Source organism: Bidens hawaiensis, unplaced genomic scaffold (genome assembly GCF_021521415.1).
Source record: "Bidens hawaiensis isolate Kalapana, Puna unplaced genomic scaffold, B.hawaiensis_p1.1 tig00001461_1, whole genome shotgun sequence".
Classification (NCBI taxonomy): Eukaryota; Viridiplantae; Streptophyta; class Magnoliopsida; order Asterales; family Asteraceae; genus Bidens; species Bidens hawaiensis.
The window spans coordinates 1922835-1942476 of record NW_027491082.1 but is presented as its reverse complement, the minus strand read 5'-3'; the positions used below and the strand labels follow the sequence as shown (position 1 = coordinate 1942476).

The 19642-nt window shown below is 37.5% G+C and overlaps 1 protein-coding gene and 1 pseudogene across 2 annotated transcripts; both read left to right on the top strand.

Moving 5' to 3' along the window:
* Positions 1 to 2201: 2201 nt before the first annotated feature.
* Positions 2202 to 7807, top strand: LOC143576797 (fatty acyl-CoA reductase 2, chloroplastic-like; annotated as a pseudogene). The gene is made up of 9 exons (XR_013142997.1): positions 2202 to 2706; positions 3595 to 3698; positions 4426 to 4625; positions 4706 to 4806; positions 5016 to 5217; positions 5323 to 5484; positions 6400 to 6481; positions 6563 to 6964; positions 7470 to 7807. The product of XR_013142997.1 is annotated as a fatty acyl-CoA reductase 2, chloroplastic-like (transcript).
* A 2188-nt stretch (positions 7808 to 9995) lies between these two features.
* LOC143577722 (conserved oligomeric Golgi complex subunit 1-like) lies at positions 9996 to 16154 on the top strand. Its single transcript, XM_077061480.1, has 6 exons — positions 9996 to 12198; positions 12285 to 12467; positions 13570 to 13841; positions 14598 to 14777; positions 14866 to 15025; positions 15637 to 16154. Exons 1-6 carry the CDS (start codon positions 10024 to 10026, stop codon positions 15775 to 15777), a joined length of 3111 nt encoding a protein of 1036 aa, XP_076917595.1. The 5' UTR covers positions 9996 to 10023; the 3' UTR covers positions 15778 to 16154.
* Positions 16155 to 19642: the final 3488 nt, after the last annotated feature.

Below are 19642 nucleotides of genomic sequence, written 5' to 3'. Positions count from 1 at the left end.
GCAACAGCTGTTGACAGGACGCGCGCCGTAAACTTTGCGGCCACGCGCCCGAAAACTCGCGCCCACGCGCCTGAAAAAGCGTCTGGAATGACCATATACTGTCACGTCGTCATAACTTCTTGCACGTCCTGACACTGTCAGAAGAAACCGTCGGACGACGTTTCAACAGTTTGGACTGTTCTTATCCTTTCACCAACTCTTCGAATTTCAAAAAGATTAAAAAAGATTCAAAAGTAAGCGGGACTATACCCCTTACCTTGGCAACCAAGTAACTATAAGACAGGTGCGAGTACAGTGTTAAGGCAAAACCCTTCACATACTTAGCACCTGCAGGGAATTGAAGCCAAGAATACCTCGGCAACAAAGTAACTATAAGACGGGTGCGGGTACAGTGTTAAGGCAAAACCCTTCACATACTTAGCACCCGCAGGGAATTGAAGCCAGGAATACCTTGGAAGTAAAGTAACTATAAGACGAGTGCGGGTACAGTGTCAAGGCGAAACCCTTCACATACTTAGCACTCCGCAGGGAATTGAAACCAAGAAGGATCTTCTGGGCCATGCTTGTGAAAACGGGAATAACATCCCCGCATAGCGGGAACGTCGAGAACTAGATTGTTTGAAGCTCCAAGATGGAATTGGTTGTTTAACATAATTGATCACTATGTTCAAAACTACCAAAACCTCATGGAGAATCTACACAAATGGAACTCAACGCTCCTGACTTGCGAAGAAGTTACAGACCTACCCGCATCATACCCAAAGATCAAGCAGAAAAGTCGGGAATTTCTGCACGTGACATTAGGACTTCCGCGAGAAGAATCCCCATGGAAAACCTTAAAACTAAAACCTTTTTTCAAAACCCTTTGCTTAAGTCCAAAAGTTCACCTCACTTATTAAGAATTCATGAGAAGAACATTGGACTGGGGGGACTTGAAGAGGTTGGTCCCAGCAGAGCCCAGTTGGACCCGCAAGACTCACCTCAAAGAGGGACGTCTGCGCAGTTGAACCAGCAAGACTCACCTTCAACAGGGACGTCTGCGCAAAGGCTAAATTCGCAACTCACCTTGAAGAGACGTCTGCGCAGAAACCAACTGGATCCGCAGGACCCACCATGCTCAGAGACGTGACGTCCTTACGCGCAGTACGCAACCAGTTCCCGCAGGAAAAGCCTCCCAATGGTCGACGTACTCCGCCTGTTCCCGCAGCAACGGATACTAGCCATCAGGGAAGGCTACCCGCGCAGCAAGGCTACACGCACAAGACACTTAACTCTTAAATAATTCAGTAATGTCACCTGAAGAAGGAGTGAGCAAGCCGGGAACACTCCCGCACAAAGCCGGGAACACTCCCGCACAAAGCCGGGAAAACTCCCGCCCAAATGAGCCAGTCCGTACGATACTGGAGGATCTTTTGTACTGTACCTGACGAGGTATGGACAAAAGATCTGACCAAAGATACGACAGCTCACTGACAACAGTATGACGAGCAGCACGCTCTTGTACTGTATGTCACTATCAGCCGCTGCCTACTCACCAACCTGTCGGAGGACGTGCATAGCCTGCAGTTGGTGGAACAGGAATAGTACACAGCCGGCCTGGTCACTATCAGCCGCTGCCTACCCACCACCAGCATGGCATGTGCGTAGCCCACAGTTGGCAGAACAGGAATACTATTCAGCCGGCTGTACCTTCTTGGAAACCTACCTTCGGCTATTAATACTCCAAACGGTATTATTATCTTACATTACCTGATAACTCATTATCTTATCTTCTCTAGAAATCTCTTAATATACACTTATATTCAAGAGCAATCTAGTCTGATTCTCACGCCTGAGGGTGGTCACAAGGAGGTACCCCCCCTTCTCAGTGACGAGCTCACGGTGTCTGTTTTGCAGGTCATCAGAAGAACCATCTTTGCCGGACCTAACCCCTCGTGGAAAACATCTATTTAACCCCCAGATTATCCGTAATCTGCCCGGGGTCGATTAGTGTTTCTTCAGGAGCCTTTACCTTCATTCTCCTAACCTCCATTCCCTTTATTTAAAACCTCAATTTCACCCATCTTTCTTTAATTATAGATAGTATTCAACCATATGTTGTTTTTGATCTATCTCTGCTTGTTTGTTTACTTGTTTATTATTTACTCCTTTGTTACATTTTGTTAATCACCTTTTCTTATTGTAGGACATGATTAGCTAACAACACTTAACAACTTCACACCCAACATCTTCCAATCCCCAAATTCATCCCTTGTGTCATTTCAATTTTACATTTTTAATTTTTTTCACTTTGATTATTTTTCAAAATGATGGGGACTATGTCTCTTGGTTCTTCCATCGTTGTTATGCGAAAAGGGGCCGTGAATTTTGGGGGTGATTACAAGAATTATGTGTGGTTATCGAAGAAGCGGATGCGATGTTTGGTGTATTGTCAAAGTGAAGGAAATGTGATCAGGAGTAACGGGGTGGTGTCTAATTTGACCAAGAGTTCAGCTTTGGTCATTGCGGATCATGGGACCGTTGTTTTGGATACCGAAGACTTGATTTTGGCTCCAAACGGGAGCGCGAACGGGCAGGAGTTGGTTTCCTATAATGGTGCACAAAATGGTTCTGTGGTGGATATTAATGTTAATGGCATTGGCATTGTGAATATACTCAAGGGGAAAAGGTTCTTTGTTACTGGTGCAACTGGGTTCTTGGGCAAAGGTAACGTACACTTTTTTAAAACGATCTTAGCATTTTTTTTTGTATGGGTTATGTTTTATTTCTAACGATTCAAACAAGCTAAAAACAGGTAAAATGATAGAAAACTCGGCCCAATGTGAAGTTTGAGCCTAGTAAATCGCCTTACTAAAACATTAAACTATTGTCGCAATAATAACTTTTTTAAAGTGAAACATATAAAATGACTAGTCAAAAAGTGTCTTGGGTCAGCCCCACTCGTTCACAAAAGTGTTACCTTTTCGCCTACGGGTGTAAACGAGTCGAGCCAAGTCCGAGCTTGACTACGCTAAACTTGGCTTGCTTTTATTTATTAATTTATTAATTATTTTTATATATTTATAATAATAATTATTATTATTATATACACAGAATAATATATATTAGTTATTTATTTTCATCATAATACTGTATACATTTCATTATTATTTTGTAATATTAATTTAATATATTAAATAAAAGTTAATAGGCTCATTTAAGTAATGCTCTAGCTCGTGCTCGGGCTCGTTTAGTAAACAAGCTCATTTTTAGGTTCAAGCTCATTTAAGCTTGGGTTGACTCAAGCTTTTAGTGAGCCGTTCTCATATATCTCACGAGCAGCTTGGCTAGTTTGCCACATTTTTTAAGTACTACAAGTGAAACCATGATACTCAAAGGGTTGGGTCACTTGTTAAACCAAAATCAGCTGTTTTGACCCTAACCCGTCTTAACCAGTTACATGACCCATTTGCCCACCTATTTTGACACCTTTTCTCCCCATTTAAGTCGTACATTTTGCCCATTTTGGTGTCATTCTTGGATGCTAGTAACAATTTTTATCGTTCACCTTTTCTAACACTTTGAATTTTCTTAATAAATTTATAAACTATGTAGTGTTCATAGAGAAGATACTGCGAACGGTACCCGATGTGGGGAAGATATATCTTTTGATCAAGGCAAAGAACACGGATGCTGCAATGGAAAGATTGAAAAATGAAGCATGCAATTTTTTTTATCTTCTTTCTTGTTCTTGTAGGAATCATATGTGGCAATTTCTACCTGTTTACTTATGACTTGGTTGATTTGGGTTGTGTTTGACCTCAAATCAGTCATATCAAAAAATTGAGCTAAAAGGGATACCGGTCAAACGTGTCGAACAAGTTCAACTCACCCAAATTCGTTTTATTTAATTTTGAAAAACATTGAAAATAAAAGAAACCGGTTGAAATGCAATGTTATTCATCTCTTCTGATAGATGAGCAAAATTCATTTATTTATATACTTTTATAGAACCTACATGTGTAGGTTAACTTTTTAAAAGTGAAAAAAAATATGTACAAGTTAGTTTAATGTTCTTTTTTCATATACATAAGAATTAAGATAGACATTTGTATGTATGAAGTAAACGTTTTAAAAAATACGAATCGTTGATAGAAAAAATTCAACGATTTAGGTTTGTTCTTTTTGCTCACGTAATAATTTATTATTCTGTAATAAACTTCTCTCATTAACGTCTTAATAACTACATAAACTTCTAAAGAATAAGGCAAAAATGCTTGTGGGACCACCTACTAAAATCATCCTTTCGACCCGTTATTTGTGCCGCCCGGCACGATGACACAGCCACATTGCCACCTCTAGTCCTATGCAACACTTCAATTCTACATGATCTATCTCATTATCATTAAGTAGTAAAATTAAATTTAATTTAGGGTTGTGTTACAGATAATCAATACTGAACTTTTCAAGTCTCTCCAACAAGCTTATGGGAAATCATATCAATCTTTCATGTTAAGCAAGTTGGTTCCTGTGACCGGAAACGTTTGTGAATCTAATCTCGGGTTAGATGAGGATACAGCAGAATTGATAGCAAAAGATGTTGACATAATTGTAAATTCTGCAGCTAATACTACTTTTGATGAAAGGTAGCTTCTAACTTTAATTAGTTAAGAAACGTGCAAAAAATGTAGTAAAAAGTTACTAATTTTTTATAAAAGAACTGCAGATATGATGTAGCTCTTGACATAAACACTAGCGGGCCTGGTCGCCTTATGAGCTTTGCAAAAAAATGCAAGAAACTCAACCTTTTCCTGCAAGTTTCTACAGGTAAAATGTAAAATCATTTGTACTTATATAATGTTTTCATTTTAGATGGTGTTTATAAAATATTATGACAACCATACACATAGAAGTGGTGAAAACATATAAAAGATTATAACTTCACATATTTTGTACCATAATATAGTATTAGTAAGCTACCAATAACAGAAAAAATGGTGAAAAAGCATAAAGGATATTTTTTTTCTTGCTTGTAGCATATGTGAATGGACAAAGACAAGGAAGAATAATGGAAAAGGCGTTTAACATAGGCGAGAGTATAGCACGAGAAAGCCTAAGGTATGGGAATCATATGCCAAAGTTGAATGTAGAAGATGAGATTAATATGGTTTTGGAATTGAAGAACTCTTTGGGAGAAAATGCATTGGCTCAAAAGCTAAAAGAGATTGGATTAGAGAGGTATAACGGAATTTCATATAATATTTATCTTGTTTTGTTATTATTTGTTCGCTTAAGATCACCTACAAAACCTCTTGTTTTTCTTCGGTTATGTGATTCAACCAGGGCGAAGCTATACGGGTGGCAAGACACATATGTTTTTACCAAGGCAATGGGAGAAATGATGATTGATAAAATGGGAGGAGATATACCCGTTGTCATAATCCGACCTAGTGTCATTGAAAGCACTTACAAAGAACCTTTTCCAGGGTGGATGGAAGGAAATAGGTACACGCTTTCATAGAGGCGGCAAAATGGGCGGGTGAGACAAATTGGGTAACATGTCAAAACGGGTTGGGTTGAACCATGAAGACATCTTTTTTCTATTTGATAATTAATGAGTTAGATAACATTAGGGGCGTATATGGGTCGGTTTGGGATCAAACAAAACCAATAAACCAAAATTTGGTTTTTGGGTTTTTGAAAACCGTTTGGTTTCGGCTTCTTTCGTTTTTTGTCATTTGCGCTTCAATATTTTGGGCCAAAAAAATAGGCCAAAAATGAACATGGGCCTCAAATTTTTTGTTCATTAATAATTGGTTATTAACATTTGGGTCTAAAAGTTGTGGTCACAGACTCACAACATTTATTAATATTTTATTATAAATTATTTAATATTCAAGAACAGTAATAATCCAAAATTTAATCACAAAAGTCAATTTTATTTAGTTTTTATGAGTTTGGTTCGGTTATATAAGCCGGTTCAGTGTTTCGGTACATGCAAAACCAAAGCCGCACCAAAAATCCAGTTTTTTTGAAATGCATAAAATGAAATCTTCAGTTTTGGGTTGGGTTTGATTCTTTCAATTTGCTTATGTAGCTTATTTCAGTTATGGGTCCGTTAATTATGTTTCATGCACACCCCTAGATAAGATTAAAAAACTGATTATTAGCATAGTTAACTACAATTTTAATAAAGCACTTTACAATGCAAATGCTTTGGCTTACTTTCGACCCGTTTCCATTTAAGCTAAGTTTATAGTTTTATTGTTTGAGCCGTTAAAGATGAAAACATAAACCAAACCAACCTGCTTTTGACAAACGTGTCAAAAACGCCTCCTCTACTTTCCTTACTAATTACGGCCTGATTCGCCCCTTATCGCGTTGATGTCCAAGATTTGTGCTTTTCTCTCTCATTTGAAGGATGATGGATCCAATTGTACTTTACTATGGAAAGGGACAACTTAGTGGATTTCTTGTTGACCCTAGTGGTGTTCTTGATGTGGTAAGTTCTTTTCTTGTTCATGTATTCACAAAACTACATACATTTATCTCACGAACCGTGGGCCCCACAAAACCGTTTCAGGTTCCAGCTGACATGGTGGTGAATGCCATCATGGCAGCCATGGCAAAACACGTGGTGGGTGGGAAAACCGAAGATAACCACATTTATCAAATAGCTTCATCCGTAGTGAACCCGTTGGTGTTTAAGGATTTGGCAAGGTTGCTTTATGAACACTTCTGTTCTTCACCGTGTTTGGATTTAAAGGGCAGGCCGGTTCATGTACCGATCATGCAACTTTGTCGGTCCATGGAAGAATTCTAGGATCATATATGGAAAGATGCAGAATAGAAGTGGATTGATTGCTTCGCCGTCCACAAATAAAGGGAAGCTTGCACTTAAAATTGAAAATATTTGTAAGAAATCAGTGGAGCAAGCAAAGTACTTAGCCAATATATATGAACCATACACATTTTATGGTGGAAGGTAATATTATACTTAAATCTTGATTTAATTTACACTTAGTTATGTAAAAGAGACTAGAAAATAATATATGAATTGAATGTGTAATTGCAATGGATGCTAATAACTAATAACTATAATTAACATCGTCTTTAAACTGAGCATAGATATTAATCATGTCCAACTTGTTACAAATAAAAACTTAAAAGCATGACAGGAAAAAAAAAAAAAAAAACTAGACGGGAACTTGAAACGACAACACGATCAATGGCTAAGTTGATTAGTTTCTTATATGAATCCTGATGATTGAGTGTTTTGCTCGAGTAATCATGATATCCGTCATATTTGACTCATCTAGTTCACATGATCCATGTAACATGCTGTATGAAGCTCATAGACCATGTGGGATTTGAGCATGAGATCATTTTGAGTCAAAGCTATGTGGTTGTCATGATATGCATGAGGTCAATTTGGTCTTTTTAGACCTGATCAAGTAACTTATGCAAGTTTGAAACTTTTATTTTTGTAGGTTTGATAATAGCAACACTCAAAGATTAATGGGGATGATGTCTGAAGAAGAACGAAAGACATTCGGGTTTGATGTGGAGAAAATAGATTGGAGAGATTACATCTCAAATGTTCATATTCCAGGGCTAAGGAGGCATGTAATGAAAGGAAGAGGAATGTGCACCTAGTTAACCATATATAAATATTATTAATACTCACTACAATATATGCATATTTAGGAAACCTTATTTGTAATAAATTGTTGTGATTTCTCTCTTTTATCATTTTCTCTAGAATTAAAAGGAATCAAAAGGGTATACTAATTGAATGTTATAGTTGATGAGATTGTAAGTTGTCTTTTTTAAAGTATGTATGCCAAAATGTGCCATGTAATATGCAAAATAAGTGCTTTGCTTTGAAACTTATGTATGGAGCTACACATTGTATTTAGTTCGTGTTTTCTTTGTTCCAAAAATTTCTTGGCACGTGTCAATGAAACTCGAAATACCGTTAACATGAATGTGCATACAATTGTTGAGAGTAATCAAATTGTCGTTATCATCACTTCTAAGATAATGTTGCAAACAACAAGAAGAGGATACAACGAACCTTTAAAGCAACTTTCTACATCGACATAGTATTAGAGCCTGTCTTTTCTTTATGAGATTTCACCATAAAGTAAAGTGAAGTGACAAATGTATATGACAGATAATTGAAAAAACGTGGATCGACTCACTGGTAGACGATCTACTTTCCTCGGGTGTGATTATGCTATTTCACCGATGGTTTCTCTTGGATCTGCGTTCTTCCACCTACAAAATGAACAGCACCGTCAACTTACCCCTCAGAAAGGGACAGAGGGTCCTCTTTGGGGTAACCCTCCGGTGTGAGAATAAGTATTTGTGGAGAAGATAATAATATGTCAGAGTAAGGAAATCTGGAGAGTATTGCTTAATAGCTGAATACTCTGTATGATTGTGTTACTTGCTGTAACTGTCTGTGAGTGAATGTAATTGAATATGATTGAATGTGAATGAATGTGAATGAATATGGATGAATGTGTCCTTCTCCTTGTGGAGTTGATGCTGTATTTATAGTGCTAGGGTTTCCACTGATTGGGCTCAGCCTTGTTGGCCTCCTCCAATTGCTCTGCGCCACGTGTCCTCTGGGACACCTGGTGCTTTCTCATTGGTTGTAATCACGTGGTAGCACATGTGTCATGCTGAGTTGTCCACCTTTCATTTGGCAGCTGTCAACATCAGCATATTCTTATTCCTTAAAAAGATACCTTCTGGAAGGTTGTCTGACGTGCACAATCAGGGTTGCCCTAATCCTGATTTGGATAAGGATGAGGTTGATTATGTGCATGTGTGATACGCGCCTATCCTGAGGATGCGCGAGGTCTTCTCTTTATTCTCACGCGCAGATGTTTCATGCGCAGATGTGATATGCGCCGCGCGCTTTGATGCGCCGCGCGCATATGTGATGCCTGGGCATATGATGCCTGAGCATATGTGGTGCCTGGGCATATGATGCCTGAGCATGTGTGGTGCCTGGGCATATGATGCCTGAGCATGTGTGGTATGCGCCATGCGCATAGGTTTTGGCTTAGTGCCTTCATAATGTCTTGATTTCAAGCTTCTTGTCTTTATCTTGTGGGTTGACCCGCCTCGTTCGTTGTTGAGGCGGGTACATACCTCTTCAATAATGAACTTGCATTAGTTACAACTTAAAAATCAAGGTTATAACTATTTGAAGAATTGAAGACGCAACAACATCAAGTTTTGTGTTTCCATCCTGCTTTTCTTTGTCTTGTATCGGGGGTATCTTTATATGCAATGTAATTCTATTTGATAATCTATTTTGATATGGAAGTTCTACCAAAAGAAAAGTTGAAAGTTAGAAAAGTGTTATTTTCAATAACATTTGTTGCGCCCATCTAATAAACTATGCATCTCTAATCGTTTTAAATGCAATTAGATTATCAACATATATTTTCTAGTTGTTTATATATAAACGTCCAATTGCACAAGCAGTTGTACATCATACATGTGAGAAAAAGTAGGACAAGAATAGTGTGAAGAAACCGGAACCAACCTGGGCCCGTTGGAACCGTCAAAACCAGGAATTGACCAGGAAAAACAGATAAAAACCCGGAAAAAATGGTCAAATCCTAGTAAAAAACCGACCATACCCGAACCAGTTCCTAATGGACCCCGTTATTGACTTTGTTTTCAAACCCAAAACTGATTTACGAAAAAACCCGATTCGCCCCCCCCCCCTCTAATTTCTCTAGATTAAAGTACTAAACCATATATTGTTGGGCCTTTAGCCCAATCTTAGACCCCCTTCACGAAGTTGTAAAACCCATTAAAAGATTTTAATCTCCACAAGACGCTTTAATAACTAATAACAACAACAGTAACAACAAATTCTTAACCAAAAATCCATATATTAATCAGTTTCCATTATTCCAATCACGTTTGTTGAGCCTTCTCATATCCGTCAAATCAGATCTTAACCGTAAATTAAACCCAAACCCCCAATCTCCAGATCCACCACCGACAACCGCCACCATGAGAGTGGCAACACCGTCACCGTCACCGTCATCTCCATCCAAACTAACCGCCAAAGACGCCGAATCTCTCTTCCGCACCAAACCTATCTCCGAAATCCGAACCATCGAATCCGCCACTCGCAAACAGATCCAAAACAAAAGCGAAGAGCTCCGTCAGCTCGTCGGCAACCGTTACCGTGACCTAATCGACTCAGCCGATTCAATCGTCAACATGAAGTCATCATGTCACTCAATTTCCAACAACATATCGTCTGTTCACAACGGTATTCTTCATTCTCTTTCGTCTACAACTATTAGCCCTAATTCTGTGTCCTCTAATCCCGCTAGCGCTCGTATGTACGGAATTGCTTGTCGTGTTAAGTATATTGTTGATACACCTGAGAATATTTGGGGTAGCCTTGATGAGTTAATGTTTGTTGGTGCTGCTGCACGCTACATGCGTGCTAAATTAGTTTACCAAGGGTTAACGAATAATGATAATAACAATATATTATCGAAATTTCCGTTGTTACAGCATCAATGGCAGATAGTTGAGAGTTTTAAGTTGCAGATATCACAGCGTAGTCGCGAGAGGTTGTTGGATCATGGTGTAGGGGTTGGGGTTAAGGATGAGATTTCGGTTTATGCGGATGCCCTTGCGGCGGTTTCGGTTATTGATGAGCTTGATCCGGCGCAGGTTTTGAAGCTGTTGTTGGATTCGAGGAAGTCGTGTGTTTCGCAGAAGTTGAATGGGTGTAAGGTGTCGGGTGAGGATGTGATACGGGTGTTTTGTGATGTGTTGAAGGTGATTCAGGTTAGTGTGGCGCATGTTGGGGAGTTGTTTTTGCAGGTTTTGAGTGATATGCCGTTGTTTTATAGAACGGTGTTGGATTCACCGCCTGTGTCGCAGTTGTTTGGTCGGATACCGAATCCGGATGAGGAAGTGAGGTTGTGGAAGGAATTTAGGGAGAAGTTGGAGTCTTTGATGGCAATGCTGGATAAGGATTTTATTGCTAAAGCTTGTTTGGAGTTTTTGAGGAGTTGTGGGAATGAGATAATTAACAAAGTCAATGGAAGGTTTTTGATTAATGCGATTGATAGTGGGAAACAGCTTGCTGCAGCTGAGAAGTTGATTAGAGAAACAATGGAAGGTAAAGATGTGTTGGGAGGAAGTTTGGAGTGGTTAAAAAGTGTTTTTGGTTCTGAGATTGAAATGCCATGGAGTCGAACACGTGAGCTTGTTTTAGGCAATGATGATGATCTTTGGGATGAAATCTTTGAACAGACCTTTGCAAGCAGGATGAAAGCAATAATTGATTCAGGATTTAATGAAATGAATAATATAGTCGATGTTAAGGAGTCAATTCTCGCCATTGATAAAGGTCAGGTTGGTTTTCAAGATTTCATGAATCGATCTCCTTTGGGTGGTGGAGTTTGGTTTGTGGAGCCCACCACCAAAAAGACTAGTTTAGTGGCTAGCCCTAAGGTATTGCACAATGGTAGTGATTATCAGAGCTGTTTAAACGCTTACTTTGGTGATGAAGTTGGTCGAATTAGAATGGCAGTTGATAACCACTGCAAGAATGTACTTGAAGACCTTCTAAAATTTTTAGAATCTCCAAAAGCCTCTTTAAGATTAAAAGAACTAGCGCCATATTTACAAAACAAATGCTTTGAAAGCATGTCAGCCATACTTACAGATCTCAAGAACGAGTTGGATCACTTGTACGCTGCATTAGCCAATTCGTCATCATCATCTCCAGTTACAACAGTTGAGAGATCACTGTTCATTGGAAGATTATTATTTGCATTCCAGAAGTACTCTAGAAACATTCCTGTTATTCTTGGTCCTCCCAGATTATGGTTGAATGAATCAATGTCAGCAGTTTCTGGTAAGGCATCGGCATCACCGCTTTCGAGGTATTCTAATAGCATGTTTGACTCTTTAACTTCCGAGAATCATGGGAAGAAAATGCTTACATCGCCTAAAAGACAGTCTTCACTTGCTGCTTCTGCCTTATTTGGAGTTGATGATAACCCGAGCCCACAACTTGACGAACTTAAAAAAACAACACAGGATCTTTGTATTAAAGCTCATAACTTGTGGATAACTTGGGTGTCGGATGAACTGTCGGTTATCCTCTCACACAGTCTCAGAAATGATGAAAGTCTATCAGCAACCACTCCCTTGAGAGTAAGTAGTTTTCAGTAGTTTTATAACATAACCATTTTGAAATTATGAGTAGTTATAATCTAATTTGCTTTTTGTATACTGATTAGGGCTGGGAAGATACAATAGTTAAACAAGACGACTCATCAGAGATGAAAATCTCACTTCCATCTATGCCTTCTATATATATCACCTCATATTTGTTTCAAGCTTGTGAAGAAATTCACAAAGTTGGCGGTCATGTACTTGACAAACCAATTTTACAGAACTTTGCTGCAAGATTACTGAAAAAGGTATTGTTTTTATTGGCTAAGAATCTAATCTTATCATTTTAATTTTTAATTTTTTACTGAAGCTCTTTGATAGTGTTCTGGATAAAGTTTTCAAGTAAAGGTGACAAAGTGGCAATCTCATCCATTTATTTATGAATGGGTCAATTCAGGCTTTGTTTCATCTCAAAATGTCAAAATCTTAAAAGACGTAGCTTAAAGTGAAATGGGTTTCCCCCCAAAGTTTGTTTTAAAGCATAAAACCTTCTAAATCATTTTGTTATAAGGTTAGATTATTATGGCATAATATAAATTTAGTAATCATATTTGGCACTACTTATTCATGATAAAAAGTAGGCTTGTAAAGGAACTGAATGGCACACAAACAATGCATGTTCATGTTCGTTCGTTTAACTTTAACCGAACAAACGATCAAACAAAAACGATTAAACGAACATAGTTTTCTTGGTTCGTTTGTTAGAAAATGAAGGTGTTTGTGTTCGTGTTTGTTGACAGTATAAATGGATGGTTCTTGAACATAAGCAGACACAAAGAACATAAATGAATATATCTGAACATAGATGAAAGAACATAAAGGGACGTAATTGAACGAACATCAATTAAAAGTAAACTTGATCATCAATATGCTGGGTTTTAAAAATTAATAAAACTTGATGAAATTGTAAGTGTTATATTTAAGTTTCAGAAAACTAGACTAAATCGTAACGGACCTAAAGCTTTTAATGAATATATAAACAAACAAACTTAGACAAGGTTACAAACGTATAATAGCGAACGCATATGAACATATAGGAACAAACATAAACGAATTTAAATAGATGAATGCTCACAAACATAAATGAACGAATTAGACATGTGTGTATGTTTGTGCCTTTAACTAAATGAACAAAAAATGTTGTTCATTTGTTTATAAAATTAATGAACATAAATGAACTTCCCACCGAACAATTCACTAAACGTTTGCTTTGTTTACGAGCCTAATAAAAAATAAGTGTTTTTGAACGAAAAGCTTTTCAGCTCAACCCCACCCGGAAAGACAGACAAAACGTTACCCGTTTTGAGACGAACCCACTTTAACCCATATTCATCTCGTATGATGTTGTAGGTGATTGATCTTTATACGGATTTCCTCTCAAATGGTGAAAACCGTTTGTCTGAAAAAGGAGTTTTGCAAGTCTTATTGGATCTAAGATTTGCTGCTGACATTCTATCCGGGGGTGATTTAAGTGGACCTGAGGAAGTACCAAAACCATCAAAGTCAAAAACAGTTTATAGACGGAAACAAGATGCGCAACAACAAAAATCGGTTATGAAAGATCGCATTGACAAGTTGGCGATTCGTCTCTCACAGAAGCTAGACCCCATAGACTGGCTCACGTACGCTTTTGGTTACCTTTTTTGGATACGTTTTGTTAATTGTGGTGTCTGGTTCAGCTTTTAATTGGCATAAATTAGAGCTAGAAAATGGGAGATTTTTTGGTATGGGTTATGAAAATGATGATTTATTTCTTTTATAGCACGGAAATTATCTTTATTCAGTTATAATATGCATTTTTTTTCAAATAAAATGATGCGCGAGGTTTTGGAATGGTTTATGAAAATTATATTTATTTTTTTATGATCACGAAATTTATATTTTATGATTTTATGCATTAAAATACACATTTGTGTTAGGAGTGTGCATGGGTCGGTTTGGGTCATTGGGCTCAAACCGAACCAAAAACCAAAAATTCGATTTTGAGTTATGAAAACCATTCTGTTTTGGTGTTTTCGGTTTTTGGTTTGTGTTCGATCGGTTTAACTATTTGGCCTTGAGAATTTTGAGTCAAAAAAGAAAAGGCCCAAAATAATGAATTTGGGCTTAAATCTTATTGTTAATAATGGTTAATCGATTGTTATACATTTGTGCTAAAATATTTTGGTTACACTTCTAAGTTTGTGTGACTTTGGACCTGTTTTACGTGTTTCCTTAAAGCTATTGTTTTGATTATACCCATTTGACCCGTTAGATACAACACGTCCCAAACGTTCCGTTCATTATGGGTTAAAATATGATTTCCAGTTTTAATTCTCATTATTTTTAAATATAATTAAGTCATAGTTGTTAATCAATTTTTATTTTATGTTTTGTAGGTATGAGCCATATCTTATGGAGAATGAGAAGCAGTGCTATCTGCGCCACGCTGTCCTATTTGGTTTCTTTGTTCAGCTTCGTCGGTTGTACACAGATACCATGCAAAAGTTGCCTACAAATTCTGAATCAAATATAATGAGATGCTCTACTGTTCCTCGTTTTAAATACCTTCCCATCAGGTTCATCTTACATTTATATTTTAATTTATTTAATTATGTAACAACGCTTTGATTTGACTTATTATTAATCTTGCATTTTGGTATGCAGTGCTCCTGTATTATCTGCGAAGGGGACAAGTAAGTCTCCTATATCAACATCTATTGATGATGTTTCTTCACGAAATGCCTGGAGAAATTATACCCACGAGGATATGGATGATAATACGAGTGCTGGGGTTGCGACACCTTTCTTGAAATCTTTCATGCAGGTAATCAACAGATCTGATTTTTTATGGGTTGGGTTGGGTTGGGTCGGGTTGATTCAAGCATGTTTGTCCAAAATATAAACTAGTGTTAAATGTTGCTACAAAGTTTTTATTACTCTTTGGTCTGTAAATGAATCGAATGTTCAGTGAACCTGAACAAAAATTTTTGTTCATTTTGTTTAACGAACGGACATGAGCACGTCTTGTTCGTTCATTTATGTTTGTGAGCATTCGCTCAGTTAAGTTCGTTTATGTCTGTTAACATACAAAGTCTTATGTTAAATACTTTGTAGATGTGTTTTTGAAGTGTAACTTTTATATACATTCACATTTTTGTTTTAAAATTGTAATTTCAAAGTATTATTACACAAAGAAAATGAGAAAAACTAAAAAAAAACGGGGATAAATTCGTGTGATCGTGTCAACCCGCGTATTCCGATTTTTGGGTTTGTGTCGGATTGGATCCGCCACCCTGGGTTTTATGTATTAAAATTCAGTCCGGGCGACTTTTGAACACCGTTTTAGTTATTTTAAAGGAATTTTAGTTATTTTACCAGTTGAAATAAATCATAACACGAACTGAATGTGGACATTAAATATTGTTAAAATGACAGGTTGGCAGTAGGTTTGGGGAGAGCACTCTGAAACTGGGATCCATGTTAACAGAAGGGCAAGTAGGCAGGTTTGGTGACATGTTACCTGCTCAAGCAGCCGGTCTTCTTTCCCAATTTACAACCACCCGATCAGATTACTGATGGCACTCATCCCGCCTTAAAAACACACCATTTATCCCGGGTATATGATTTGATACTTGGGTGCCAAGTCAAGGAATTGGTCGGCCCCATGAGGCCCGAATCGTGCAAGTGTTCAGATTAACATATAAAGTTTGTGTATGTGGATTTTGGGAGCATTATATGTAAAGGAGGCAAACAGTTTTAAGTTTATTATGAGTGAAAGAATATAGGAAACGGAGGCTTCTAGAACAGCAGTGGTAGTTTTGTTGTATTGCGGCTGAGAATCGCTTTTATGGTAATAACTTTGTTTTGCGTGAATTTGTTATATCCGTTGTATTTGTTGATTATAACCGTGTTTTCTTGAACAAAAGACGATCAAGTGGTTTTTAGCTCGGTTGATGCTAAGATGTGTGCATTTTCTATCTTTTGTTTAAAAGGTTTCTTGTAAGACAAGTTAATGGTTTTCACTTTGCATCACATATTAGTATTCACTATTCCCACTATTGATTATCAACCAAATGTCAATTTACCACTCGAGAATTAAAGATTCTAGCATGCAAATGGTCTCACCTTGGTTATGAAAAGGAAAAACGTACGATATTCATACTGTATCTAATATAATAATAATATTTATGATAGGTTTTACAAGCAAAGGAACCTCTGGTTAGAGCATTCTCCGTCCACGAACAACCGTTCGGTTGCAATTCTTGTCATCTAATCGAGCGAACAACAGTTTTCCTGATCATCTTTTGTTCTCGAATCGTTTAACTTTTTTTTAATCGTCATGGATTTCTTAACATAACCCGGAACTCCTACGGTTAATTTAATCATGTATAATCGGTTTCTTGTTCGAAACGCCTTCATCATAAGTTTACCCTCGTATCGTACAAGAGCAAATAATCTTCCTTGATATGAACATTACACCTATTCTCCGTTGCTTGACGGAGACTTATATTATCTTTCAAACTTGGTATAAAATAAACATCGGATAAAACCTGATTTTCGATTTTAATAAAATCTCCCTTTACCGCATATATCAATACACGAACCGTCCCCGAATTTTATCTTACCCGTTATATTATTGTTGAGTTCGGAAAAATACGACTGTTACCTGTCATGTGGTTCAACGCTCCGTTGTCGAGATATCAAGTGCCTTCTTCCACTTTCTCGGCTTTAAGCCTTTTCGGGTTAACTCATTCTTCATTTAAGTAAATCGTCTTGTGAAGATTTAAATAACCAGCCGGATCACGATCGGCTTGTTCTTTCGTTTAAGCCAGATTTTCTTCCTGGTTTGCTTGTCTTCGTTCCGGACATGAGGATGCTAAGTGTCCCATCTCATCACACCGAAAACACTTAATCTGGCAGCGGTCTTTCCTTTCTCTTACATATCCTTCGATTTGGTAAGATCGTTGTCCTTCGGTTTCCCGACCTCTTCCACGTTCCCATGAACTCAACCCACCTCTACCTCGGCTACCGGACTGATTAGCTTTTAAATACTCATAGCAGTCCTTCTGAAATTGAGATTGATCATTACAGCAACCAAGATGCCTTTGAAACTACTTTTTGATCGATTGAAAAGTAATTGACTTTAAGACATAGAAGCGCGTTCTCTCCCTCGTAAACGGTCCTCAAGCGCCTTTAGTCATCCAACAACATCTTCAAACCTCATACTATTGAGATCAACAGTTTGCTCGATTGAGGCTACAAGTTGGAAGTATTTGTCTAGAACCGCATCAAGTAACTTCTTCACCAATACATCTTGCTCGAATACATACCCAAGATCCATTGCTTTTGAAATCATACCGGTTATTTTTCTTGCAAAATGATCAACAGTTTCGTCTTCCATCATCTTGAGTTTCCCAAATATACTTTTCAACATTAGGAGTCGAGCCTTTTGGACTTGCTTGAACCCAACATACTGTGCCTTCAAAGCCGCCCATATTTCTTGGGCAATATTGTATTGAGCAACCTGAAGAAGAATATCACCTTCCATCACTTGCAACAAAAACGACCTTGCCGTTTTATTCTTCTTCGCATCAATAGCTGCACCCTCTTCTGGTTGAACGACTTCCCATAACCCTTGATCGTCCAAAATCGTTTCCACCCCAATCGCCCATGTGATGTAATTTGTTCTGTTCAATTTTTTAACCTGTAGTGATATTCCCCTGGTTGCTTTGGGTTGGATTATCGGTCTTTCTTCATCACTTGCCATTGACGTCTTTTTTTTCTTCCGTTGGTAAACACTTAATAGTGTCGAACCCCCTTACCCCAATCCGTTGGAACAAACACAAACAAATCAGTCCCAAACCACTTTTTAGAACCGAACCCCTTTACTCGAAAAATAAAATAAAACAAAACAAATTCTAATTCAAGTACCAAAATCACTATTTTCCTTCTTGAATAATTCATTTAAATAAAACTCTTATTTTCTTTTCCCTTTAGTTAGTAGTAACAAACACTTTTCCTTCTTGAAGTTCGTCTCAGCCACAAAAGACAGCAAACCCTCGAACAAAAATAAATAATGTCTTTTGATCGGAAAATCAAAAACAAAAAATCACGTATCAAAGCTCTTGCTGCCGAACACACCTTAGCCTGCTGTACCCTAGTTCTTGAACACACCAAACCCCGCCCCTGCCTTGCTTGAACAGGAACTTGTGAATCTGTTGGAACCGAACAAATCCTTCTGTTCGATCTGCTATCACCGTTTGAACAAAAGCCTGGTTGATTCGTGGTCTGCTCTCCTGCGATCTTGAGGTAATTTGATTGAAGTCTGCCTTGAATAGAATACTCGTCTGAATCTTGTAATCTGCTCACTTGCTTCTTGTTTCGATCTGGCTTTGATATCAATTAATGGGAGGTGAATTGGAAGTAGTTAATCGAAAACGAACTAAACTCGGAGAATGCTGTCACACCCAAATCTAAGAAGGAAATGCCGGGCCGTAAGCATGATTGTTCACGGCTCAAGGTACTATCATACAATATAGGTGAGAATAACTATTAAATTTAATTATTTCATTGAAAAGCAACACACAATATCCAAACAAAACAATTAATCCAAAAGCAACAAATATAATCCAAACAATAACTTAAAAATAAACTGTCTTTTAATAAACTCTAAGATCTCGTCTAGGTGTCCATAACTTCAATCTTCAACTCAAGCAAAAACCTACATATGCGTATAAAATAAAATAGAGTTGTCAACAAAAAGTTGAGCGAGCTTTACCACCAGTTTTGCAATAATATAATATAATATGAAAGATAAGCAAAACGTAATAAATTGCGGTAAATATAACCAAATCATGAGCAAGTAAGGTGCCTATAGACCATTGCCAAGTGAATCGGGCGCCGGTTACTATGACGGTCGTATGATCATACTATAATGAGAATATGTTGGACTTCTCTGAATGCGTTAAAGTAAACAAGTAATCACGTAACAAGTATATTCGATTAATCACACATAACATCACGTTTGCTAGTTTAAGATATATATATATATATATATATATATATATATAACAAGAAATACTAATAAGTACGCATATGTCCCCAAAATGTTTGAAAGCTTAGTAAAATAGGGGAATGACAAAACTCACCTTAAATCAAAGGCAAGTAAACTAAAATAAGAATAAAAATAGCAATCTTCCGTTAACTTGCCAAACGAGATAAACCAATGGAACCTGAAATTTTGAGGTAAGAATATATAACTAAAAACGAACTCGTTTCCGCTAGAATCAATCCAAACGGATGAATAGAACTCTGGTTATGTTAAATTTAATATTTAAACGAGTCGGTACTGACCAGAATCCGAAAAGCGATTCGGAAGTCGGGTTTTGGTAAGTAGCCTTCAAATTTCGTTATGAGAATAAAAGTCTTCTAGACCGAACAT